This window comes from Microcaecilia unicolor, chromosome 3 (genome assembly GCF_901765095.1).
Source record: "Microcaecilia unicolor chromosome 3, aMicUni1.1, whole genome shotgun sequence".
Classification (NCBI taxonomy): domain Eukaryota; kingdom Metazoa; phylum Chordata; class Amphibia; order Gymnophiona; family Siphonopidae; genus Microcaecilia; species Microcaecilia unicolor.
This window is the reverse complement of record NC_044033.1, coordinates 412,857,994-412,870,082: the sequence shown is the minus strand read 5'-3', so window position 1 is coordinate 412,870,082 and position 12,089 is coordinate 412,857,994. Positions and strand designations below refer to the sequence as shown.

At 42.9% G+C, this 12,089-nt stretch overlaps 1 protein-coding gene across 1 annotated transcript in view; it reads right to left on the bottom strand.

The window, feature by feature from the left end:
• ATAD2B (ATPase family AAA domain containing 2B) overlaps positions 1-12,089 on the bottom strand; it is a 714,191-nt gene that overhangs the window by 309,441 nt on the left and 392,661 nt on the right. The window contains 1 exon segment of the mRNA XM_030198808.1: positions 458-766. Within this exon segment, the coding sequence (XP_030054668.1) occupies positions 458-766 (309 nt within the window).

Here is a 12,089-nt window from a genome sequence, read left to right as displayed (position 1 = left end):
CCTTCCTCCCCTCCCCCTCCCCTCAGACCTACCGTTCTACCCTGGGGACCTAGTGGCAAGCTGGGGCAAGAGAGATTCCCCACTCTCCTGCCTATGCCATATCCGTATTGAAAATGGCTGTCACAACTTCCAGCAGCAGTCTTGCAGTTTGGGGGAGCGAGGCGGAGGAGGAGGAGGAGAAGGGAACTCAAAGGGGAGGGAGGGAAGGGGAGGAATGCTGGAATTTAAACATTTAATTTATATTTGAGTTAACATTTCCCACCCCACCCTCTATTTAGGGGGAAAAATGTTCTCAGTTCAAGTGTATATGGTAATTTTTAGCTTTGCTAGGTTTACTTCAAAATTCAAACATTTTTGGCTCTGAATTTCAATATGCTCTACTGTTTTAATGTTTCCCTTAGAGCAAAAACTGAAAAGACCACAATGGAAGCAAAAGTCTAGTGAAATAAAGACATACCTTTTTTGTTATACTTGCTATATTCGGCATGAGGGAACACTTTGTATAAGACTGCAAGGATATTACTAAAGGTTCTTTCTAAGAGCGGGCGAATAATGGGAGATAGTGCATGTCCTGGAGACATCACGGCACGCTGTGAAGCAGGCACAATATTCTTCATTGCATGGTAAAAATCTTGTGCACCAAGAACTACTGAAGAGACATCAAGTTGCAACTTCTGACTACTAGCATAAATCTGTGGATAGCGCCGGCGAAGGGCAATCAAGGCAGCCTCTGTGCAAAGTGCTTTAATGTCAGCTCCACAGTACCCTGTTATAAGAAAAAGAAAATAAGAATATACTTTTTCACAACGCAAACTACTTTGTAGTAACATGAAACTTATACATTATAGAAAATGCTAAATGCAGAGAGGAAAGAGAGCTCCTTATGAAATCTGGAGGAAATAGGGGTAGATTAAGTAACAGAGGATCACTTCTTTAGCATTTTGGTATTAGCTACACAGAACACATTCCCACCCAAAAGGAGGCAGGTGGGATAAGTATCAAAGATAATTAGCACTGAAAAAAACAGGTTACAGATCTAGAAGGATCTGTGGTATTAAAAAGAATAGGTAAGCACAATGAGAAGATTACATGGGTCTGAAAGATTTCTCTCATCAGTTTCTTGATTTATTTCACATTATTGACTGGGGTCATGAAACCAAATTACTTTTCTCCCATATATGATGAAAATTCAGTGTTAAGCACAGCAACACCTCCTTGAAAAACATCTGGTTATGCATCCTTGGAGACTGTTGGAGGAATGACAGAAAGCAAAGTTGGTTACCTATCTACTTCATGATAAATCAGACACACAAGTGGGGCGAATCATCTGCTTGTGTAGAAGGATAGCCCTCTCAGAACAAAAAAATCTAGCTTGGAACTTCCTGTGTAGCCATCTTTCACAAGGCACGTCAGGCTAATGCAGGGCTTAACGATCAACTCTACAGGAAGGTAGGTGGGCACTTATTTCTGATTTATCCTGCTCTCCGCACAAAAACCCTATTACACGTAAAGCAACTTCACCTTCTCCACTGACAGGTAATGTGATTCAGTCAAAGAAATGGAAAATACAATGATTAAGGGATGAAGGACTTTTATATCTTTTGTTTTTGTGGCAACTCAAGAAATTATTGAGAAGCAAATTAATTGAAAAGTACTTACACAGAACCACCTGCCCAACTTGTGCTGTTCGTTTACATATGTTTTCTAGATAATAATACATTGTGAAGGTATGATGGAAGATCACATTGCTGCTCTAAATTACATATTCAATGGGTACTGAACAGAGATGGAACACGGTTGTAGCAATGGGAAATACAACTTTCATAGGCAGCTTGAAAAAGTTATTTTGGTTACCATAGTTCCCATTCCCATGAAGCCTTGGGAATAAAGTAGGGAGCACTACAGAATAATTGATGTGCAAGTCTGATACTACTTCTGGTAAAATTTTAACATAATTTTGAAGATCCACCTTGTTGTGCTGGGATTCCAGAATATGAGAGCAATGTTTGTAGATCATTTACTGTTCAAGTACAGATAACCACCCAAAACAGAATAGGTGAATGGATTGATCTTCTCTTCAACATACCAAAATGGAGAACCTCTTCTCACTTGAAGCTGTAAGATCGACTAGTAGATAACTTCCTAAAAAAAGCTGTCATGATTTCACTTATTTACAAGAAAGGTCAAAGGATGTTATTAATGCACACTCATCAATTCCAAGCTACTAATGCCAGGGAATAGTCCTGGCCTAAAGTTTGTGACTACCACTTTTTTTTTTGTTTGTTTGCATAACACACCAAGACAGGTGCACAAAGGCTATATGCTTCTTACAGCATTGTTTGCAGAAAGTTTTCTCCTGAATGTAAGGATTTGCAATAATAGCCATTCTTGACTGACTGTACTGCATTCAGACATTAAATCTTGTCAGTTTTCTGCAGAACTCTGGTGCTATCTTCTGGGTCCACACAGCTTTGATCCATTTGTGTCAGGTCTCCTTCAGACATTGGATTGTGTCTTGCCAACTTCTGTTTCCTCACTGTCCATATACTTGCAATCATTTTCAAATCAAGGCTATTTTCTGGCTAAAGTTCCAAAAGTTGTTATTTGTTCTCGAGCCAGCCAAGCCTTCACAATTTTTGTTCCATAGCCTGGTACACAATGAGAATATGCATGATATTTGGGAGTTTTTCTTTTATATTCAAATAAACAGTTCAATTGATATTGTATTCTTACGCATAATCCAAAACTCTGCTTGAACAGCCTCTGAGACTGTACCCCAAACCATGACCTTTGGTGTTTGCTTCACTGTGGGTATAACATAGCTAGGATTGTGTCTCTGGTTTGATAGTTTCCTCAAATCTACAAAAGCTACAGCACTGATTGAAGGCATTTTACCATTGCTCAGCTCTCCACTGCATGTATTTGTGACAGAAAGTGAGTATCTTTTATTTAAAGTTCAATTTTTTTATTATTTAAAACCAATTACAAGAAACAAGTATTCCCCCCCCCCCCCCCCCAGAAGCACATAATTCTCAAGCAGCTGAGAACTCAATGAAATTACACATTTATAAAAAACAAAAAGCATCCAGTGGAGCCCAAACTTTCTTAAACTTTCGAATACCTTGCTTCTTATTGCGGCAACTTCCTCATACTTCTGAACCAGGCATTCACTGACAATACAGTGTTATCTTATTAAATTGAATAGCCAATCTTTAATATTCTTGCTTTCTAGCTGACTGATATGACTGAAGATATAGAAATTAAAGAGATATCAAACCAAAAGCATCAACTGCATCTGATTATAGAAACATCAATGTTGTTTATTGAGGAAAAAGGCCTCGAGAAGCCCCCAGCCTAAACATGGCTTCGGGGACTGGACTTCATCATCATTGGTCAAAAAAACCTCTTTTATATAGCTTGTCTATTGAAATGAATAGTTTAATGAAGTTACTTAGCTTTCATAACTGTCTTTGTAGCTTGTGCGGGACTACTTAGCTCCCTATCCGTTTTCGCATCCTGTTCAAACTTCTTCTACTAACCTATAAATGTATTCACTCTGCTGCTCCCCAGTATCTCTCCACACTCGTCCTTCCCTACACCCCTTCCCGTGCACTCCGCTCCATGGATAAATCCTTCTTATCTGTTCCCTTCTCCACTACTGCCAACTCCAGACTTCGCGCCTTCTGTCTCGCTGCACCCTACGCCTGGAATAAACTTCCTGAGCCCCTACGTCTTGCCCCATCCTTGGCCACCTTTAAATCTAGACTGAAAGCCCACCTCTTTAACATTGCTTTTGACTCGTAACCACTTGTAACCACTCGCCTCCACCTACCCTCCTCTCTTCCTTCCTGTTCACATTAATTGATTTGATTTGCTTACTTTATTTATTTTTTGTCTATTAGATTGTAAGCTCTTCGAGCAGGGACTGTCTTTCCTCTATGTTTGTGCAGCGCTGCGTATGCCTTGTAGCGCTATAGAAATGCTAAATAGTAGTAGTAGTAGTAGTACTTCACACCACGGCCACAACCAACGATGGCCGCCTTTTCGGAAACCTGCCTCAGGGTTCAGTGGTCCGTGTGTTGATTAGTGCGGAGGTAACACACAGACCACTGAACCCTAAGGCAGGTTTCCGAAACGGCGGCCATCATAGGTTGTGGCCGTGGTGTGAAGTAGACCCGCACAAGCTACAAAGGCAGTTATGAAAGCTAAGTAACTTCATTAAATTATTCAATAGACAAGCTATATAAAAGAGGTTTTTTTGGCCAATGATGATGAAGTCCAGTCCCCAAAGCCATATTTAGGCTGGGGGCTTCTCGAGGCCTTTTTCCTCAATAAACAACATTGATGTTTCTATAATCAGATGCAGTTGATGCTTTTGGTTTGATATCTCTTTAATTTCAGTCTATCTAGAAAAGAGATAACCTCTCTATATATTTTTTGATATGACTGAAGTCCAGCACTGAACGATCCTCTGCATATTGTCCTGTTAGTAGGTTTCTTTAATGGAGTACGTGGAAGTCTGATCTGATAAAATTTGGGAAGAATTTTACTGTCTTTATGATTGCATTGCCCCTTCCCACATTCATAGCCCTATCTCACCTGCAGCATGTCTGCAATGAAAACTGTTCAGCTTGTGATTTTGCCTGACTGATCAACCATCTTCAGCTTCTTTGCAATTGTTCCTAGTGGTATCTTCTTTTCATGTAGAATAATGATCTGCATGTGCTTCTCTGGTGTAAGCCCTTTCCTATGTACCATGATGCAGAACCAGTCCCTAAACCTTATAAATGCTGCACCAGTGATACCATAGAATATACTATAAGTATGCTAATGCCACAACATATTTTGGTTTCTTAAGACTTATAAGAGAAAAAAAACATTTAAGTTAATTTTGCTTCTATATTATCAACTTCTTAAGAACCTCAGCAAAGAATCTGTATCCTTTACATGATAAAGTGAATCAAAAAGCACCAACAAAAAGGTCTATAAAATTCATATTTTAAAATTGCTTACAGCTGTGACCATGCCAATACTTTCACAGAAAAAAAAAACTTATTTTGACAATACTGAAAAGTAGCTTACAGTTAGAAAAATAATAAAGCACATAAATACCAATCACAGATGCTTTCTCCCCTGACATGCCTGCATTTTAGTGGAGTGACCTAATGACTAATGCAACGGGCTTTGATCCTAGCAACCTAGGTTCAACTCCCATTGCAGCTCCTTGTGACCTTGGGCAAATCATTTAACCCTCTATTACCCCAGGTACAAAAACTTAGACTGTGAGTCCTCTAGGGACAGAGATAGTACCTGCATATAATGTTAACAGTGCTATGTACGTCTAGTAGTGCTATAAAAATGATTCGTAGTAGTAGTGGTGACACCTGTTATTGGATGCCATTCTCTGTGATATGTAGAAATTTATGATGAGGATGCATAGGGGCAGATTAATTCAGCTTTTCCAAGCATTCCATGTATTTCATATACCATGAGGGGCATTTTCAATATAATGTTAAGTCTGACTTTGGACGTTTTGCAAAAAATGTCCAAAATCTGAAGCTCAATTTCAAGAAAGAAAAACATCTATCTTTTGTTTTTGAAAAAACTGTTTTGAACAAGGTTTTGTGATTTGGATGGGGGTTTTTTTTGGTCTATTTTCAAACAAAAAACGTCCAAGTGCAAAACGCACAAAATAAAGCCATTGGGATGTAGGGAGGAGTCAACATTTTTAGTAGACTGGTCTCCCAGACATCCCAGGAAAGCAATAGGGCACCCTAGAAGGCACTGCAATGGACTTCATAAATGCACCCAGCTATACATCTCACCATTACTCCCTTACCTTGTCTACTGAGCCACTACCCCCAACTGTACACCACTACCATAGCCCTTATGGGTAAAGGGGGCACTTATATGTGGGTACAGTGGGTTTCTGGTGATTGTAAGCTCTGTCGAGCAGGGACTGTCTCTTCATGGTCAAGTGTACAGCGCTACGTACGTCTAGTAGCACTTTAGAAATGATAAGTAGTAGTAGTTTTGGAGGGCTCACAGTTTCCTCCACAAGCGTAACAGGTAGGGAGAGGTATGGGCCTGGGTCCACCTGTCTGCAGTGCACTGCACCCACCACTAGACTATTCCAGGGACCTTCATGCTGTTCTAATGGACCCGAGTATAACATCTGAGGTTGGCATAGAGTCTGGCAAGTAATATTTTTAATCACATTTGGGTGGGGGGGGGGAAGATGAGAGTTAGTGACCACTAGGGGAGTAAGGGGAAGTCACCCCCTGATTCCCTCCAGTGGTTATCTGGTCTTTTAGAGCACCTTTTTGTGCCTTATTCGTTATAAAAACAGGTCTAGCTCAAAATGTCTTACTGTTAGCCTTGGACGGTTTTGTTCTATTCCATTATGACTGAAAAACGTCTAAGTGTTAGGAATGCCCAAATCCCACCCTTAACATGCCCCCCTGTGATTTGAATGCACTTCTGAAGGACTTCATAGAAACATGTCTAAAAATTGGTTTTGAAAATACCAATTTGGATGTTTTTGTGAGAAAATGTAGATTTATGCCACTTTTTGGACATTTTCCTCTTTTGAAAATAAGCCCACATGTATACTTACTTGTAACTCACCTTTAATTTGGATCTGGAAAACACAAGTAATTACATCTCAAATCCATATAGAGGAGCATTTTCAATATGATCTCTAAATCAGATTTCGGACATTTTGCAGAAAATTTCAAAAAAATCCAGTAATGAACAGAGTCATTTTCAAACCTGAAACAAATTCTTTTTTTTTTCTTCAAAAATGGCCAATTGCTAGACATTGTTGTGCTCAGTGCGACTATGTTGCTGGACCATTTGGGGGGGGGGGGGGGGGGGGGGGAGGTCCAAGTGAAAAACACACAAAATCAAGCCATTGGGATGTAGGAAGAGCCAGATTTGAAGAGGACCCTGTGTTCAGAGATTTTGAAGAGTTCAGATTTGTGATACCCCTTCTCAGTGCAAATAGGTGTTTCAGACTTCAGAGGGAGTCCCCCCTCTAGTGAGGAGATCCTGAAAAAGGAGAAAGGCAAGCTGTATATAGTAGAGATCCTTGGTCCTCCTTAGATCCATTCCACCTTAACAAGTGCTAAGGAAGCTGAGCCATGGGTGGGGCTCAGGAAAAGAAGCTAAAACATCAGCACCAGATTAAAGCAAGGAAACCAAAACAGGAAGAGAAGGCCCCAGGAATATGTTTGGAGAATATATTTATCAAAAATTCAGTTGTATCCCTGTTTTCAACCTGCAGAGTAAGCCAGGTGTATCTTTTGTTGATGCTAATAATTTTTGTTGACTCTGAAGCTGGACTTGGTTAGCTTTATTTTTTTTTACATTAAATTTTTATTGAAAAACCAAGGAATGTAAACATAATGTATCCAGTACAAAGTATCATAGAAAACCTTCCATCCACCCTACATATCGTAAAACAAAGTACAATCCAAGGTACCACCCCCCCCCCCCCCCCCCCCCCCGTTCCCACCCTCTCAGAACCTTTAAGACTTCTGGGTTAAAGTAACAAAATGGGTCCAAAGTTCAGAAGCTGGGTCATATTAGCCCAGTCTCTTATTCATGAGTTGTTCCATTTCTCCAATAAGATGTAATTTAAAAGTCCAATCAAATTCAGAAGGTCCCACTGATTGCTTCCAATGACTTGCTATAACACTTTTGGCAGCTGCTAAACACATTCTCTTGAGACGTCATTGTCACCTCAAACCACGTCTGTTACCCAATCCCAACAAGCACCATTGTGGTTCACAAGGAAAAGGAGTGCCTATATGAACTGCGATCTGTGACACCATTCTCTCCCAGAAGGGTTTTATCCGCTCACAGAACAACCAGATATGCATAAAGGTTCCAATCCCATCCCCACAACGCCAACACTGTTAGGGCAACACTGGATACATGGCATGAAGTCGCACAGGCGTATAATACCATCGTGTAAGAACTACTACTACTACTACTACTATTTAGCATTTCTATAGCGCTACAAGGCGTACGCAGCGCTGCACAAACATAGAAGAAAGACAGTCCCTGCTCAAAGAGCTTACAATCTAATAGACAAAAAATAAAGTAAGCAAATCAAATCAATTAATGTGTACAGGAAGGAGGAGAGGAGGGTAGGTGGAGGCGAGTGGTTACGAGTCAAAAGCAATGTCAAAGAGGTGGGCTTTCAGTCTAGATTTAAAGGTGGCCAAGGATGGGGCAAGACGTAGGGGCTCAGGAAGTTTATTCCAGGCGTAGGGTGCAGCGAGACAGAAGGCGCGAAGTCTGGAGTTGGCAGTAGTGGAGAAGGGAACAGATAAGAAGGATTTATCCATGGAGCAGAGTGCACGGGAAGGGGTGTAGGGAAGGACGAGTGTGGAGAGATACTGGGGAGCAGCAGAGTGAGTACATTTATAGGTTAGTAGAAGAAGTTTGAACAGGATACGAAAATGGATAGGGAGCCAGTGAAGGGACTTGAGGAGAGGGGTAGTATGAGTAAAGCGACCCTGGCGGAAGACGAGACGGGCAGCAGAGTTTTGAACCGATTGGAGAGGGGAGAGGTGACTAAGTGGGAGGCCAGCAAGAAGCAGATTGCAGTAGTCTAAACGAGAGGTGACAAGGGTGTTGATGAGGGTTTTGGTAGAGTGCTCGGAAAGAAAGGGGCGGATTTTACGGATGTTGTAAAGAAAGAAACGACAGGTCTTGGCAATCTGCTGGATATGAGCAGAGAAGGAGAGAGAAGAGTCAAAGATGACCCCAAGGTTTCGAGCTGAGGAGACAGGGAGAATGAGAGAGCCATCAACAGAAATAGAAAACGGGGGGAGTGGGGAGGTGGGTTTGGGGGGAAAAATGAGAAGCTCGGTTTTGGTCATGTTTAATTTCAGGTGGCGTTGAGACATACAGACAGCAATGTCAGACAAGCACGCTGAAACTTTGGTTTGGATGCAAGGTGAGATATCAGGGGTAGAAAGGTAGATTTGGGAGTCATCAGCATAGAGATAGTAGGAAACGCCATGGGATAAGATTAATGAACCAAGGGAAGAAGTGTAGATAGAAAAGAGGAGGGGACCAAGAACAGAACCCTGAGGTACGCCGACAGGCAGAGGGATAGAAGTAGAAGAGGATCCACCAGAGTGAACACTGAAGGTGCGGAGGGAGAGGTAGGAAGAGAACCAGGAAAGGACAGAGCCCTGGAATCCAAGTGAGGACAGGGTATCGAGGAGTATGCTGTGATCGACAGTGTCAAAAGCAGCGGAAAGATCAAGAAGAATGAGGATGGAATACAGACCTCTGGATTTAGCCAGTAATAGGTCATTGGAGACTTTAGTAAGCGCAGTTTCGGTTGAGTGGAGAGGGCGAAAACCAGATTGTAGTGGATCAAGAATAGCATGTGAGGACAGAAAATCAAGGCAGCGGCGATGAACAGCACGCTCAAGTAATTTGGAGAGAAAGGGAAGGAGGGAGATGGGTCGCTAATTAGAGGGACAAGTAGGGTCGAGTGAAGGCTTCTTAAGGAGAGGTGTGACCACAGCATGTTTAAAGGCAGCAGGGACAGTCGCAGTGGAAAGTGAGAGGTTGAGAATGTGACAGATAAAAGGAATAAGAGCAGGAGAGATGGCATTAAGAAGGTGGGTGGGAATGGGATCAGAGGAACAGGTACATTTTGAGGAAGAAAAGAGAAGTGTAGTTTCCTCAACAGTAAACTTCAGGAAAGGAGGAAAGGGAATGAGGGGAAGGAGAGAGAGGGGAACGGACTAGTGGAGGGAGAGGTGGCGAGGTAGAGAATGCAAGGTTTATCTTTTGAACCTTGTTGTGAAAGAATTCAGCAAGGGTCTGATGAGATAATGAAGGGGGAGTTGGGGGAGGGGACACCTTGAGGAGAGAGTTCAATGTGGTGAAGAGAAGTCGAGGGTTAGAGCCAAGAGAGTTGGTCAGTTGGATATAATAATCCTGTTTGGCGCGTAAAAGAGCAGATTGGAAGGAGGTCAGCATGAACTTAAAGTGTAAGAAATGAGCAAGGGCCCGAGATTTCCGCCAGAGGCGTTCGGCGGAGCGGGTACAGGAACGTAGGTAGCGGATATTAGACGTCAGCCAAGGCTGGGGTTTTGTACGCCTTATAGGGCGGGTCATCAAAGGTGCAAGAGTGTCTAAGGCAGAGGATAGAGTATTGTTGTAAGAAGAAACAGCCTCATTGACAGACGTGGATGGTGCCACAGTAGAGAGGAGGTTTGAAACATGGGAGGATAGAGATGAAGGGTCAATATCGTGAAGATTCCTAGATAAATTAGATAAGATAGGACGGGACTGGGAGGGAGGAGATTTAAGTGTGAAAGTTATAAGATGGTGATCAGAGAGGGGAAGATCAGAGGCAAGGAAACTAGAGGGTGAACAGTTGGAGGAGAAGATGAGGTCAAGACAGTGACCATTTTGATGAGTGGGGGAGGTGGAGCATAGTTGGAGATTAAAGGAGGATGTTAAAGCGAGTAACTTGGAAATATAAGAGTTGGAAGGATCATTAGCAGGAATATTTTTTTTTTGTTACATTTGTACCCCGCGCTTTCCCACTCATGGCAGGCTCAATGCGGCAGGCAATGGAGGGTTAAGTGACTTGCCCAGAGTCACAAGGAGCTGCCTGTGCCGGGAATCAAACTCAGTTCCTCAGTTCCCCAGGACCAAAGTCCACCACCCTAAACACTAGGCCACTCCTCCACTCCATATTAAAGTCACCAAGGATGAGAGAGGAAGAGGAAGGATCATGGAAGAAGGCAAGCCAGGCATCAAAGTCACTGAGAAAGCATGAAAGGGACTTGTCAGGGGGACGATAAATGACCGCTATTCGAAGAGGCAGAGGAGAGAAAAGGCGGATAGAGTGGACTTCAAAGAAGGAAAAACAGTGAGATTGAGGTGGAAGAAGGGGTTGAAATCTGGAGGAGGGAGAGAGAAGTAGTCCAACACCGCCGCCGCGGCCAGCAGGGCGAGGAGTATGTGAAAAAAGATAACCGCCATGGCAGAGGGCTGCGACTGAAGCAGAGTCATCAGGGCAGAGCCAGGTTTCTGTTATGGTGAGCAGATGGAGGTGACGCGAGATAAAGAGGTCATGGATATACAGTGGTGGAAATAAGTATTTGATCCCTTGCTGATTTTGTAAGTTTGCCCACTGACAAAGACATGAGCAGCCCATAATTGAAGGGTAGGTTATTGGTAACAGTGAGAGATAGCACATCACAAATTAAATCCGGAAAATCACATTGTGGAAAGTATATGAATTTATTTGCATTCTGCAGAGGGAAATAAGTATTTAATCCCTCTGGCAAACAAGACCTAATACTTGGTGGCAAAACCCTTGTTGGCAAGCACAGCGGTCAGACGTCTTCTGTAGTTGATGATGAGGTTTGCACACATGTCAGGAGGAATTTTGGTCCACTCCTCTTTGCAGATCATCTCTAAATCATTAAGAGTTCTGGGCTGTCGCTTGGCAACTCGCAGCTTCAGCTCCCTCCATAAGTTTTCAATGGGATTAAGGTCTGGTGACTGGCTAGGCCACTCCATGACCCTAATGTGCTTCTTCCTGAGCCACTCCTTTGTTGCCTTGGCTGTATGTTTTGGGTCATTGTCGTGCTGGAAGACCCAGCCACGACCCATTTTTAAGGCCCTGGCGGAGGGAAGGAGGTTGTCACTCAGAATTGTACGGTACATGGCCCCATCCATTCTCCCATTGATACAGTGAAGTAGTCCTGTGCCCTTAGCAGAGAAACACCCCCAAAACATAACATTTCCACCTCCATGCTTGACAGTGGGGACGGTGTTCTTTGGGTCATAGGCAGCATTTCTCTTCCTCCAAACACGGCGAGTTGAGTTCATGCCAAAGAGCTCAATTTTTGTCTCATCTGACCACAGCACCTTCTCCCAATCACTCTCGGCATCATCCAGGTGTTCACTGGCAAACTTCAGACGGGCCGTCACATGTGCCTTCCGGAGCAGGGGGACCTTGCGGGCACTGCAGGATTGCAATCCGTTATGTCGTAATGTGTTACCAATGGTTTTCGTGGTGACAGTGGTCCCAGCTGCCT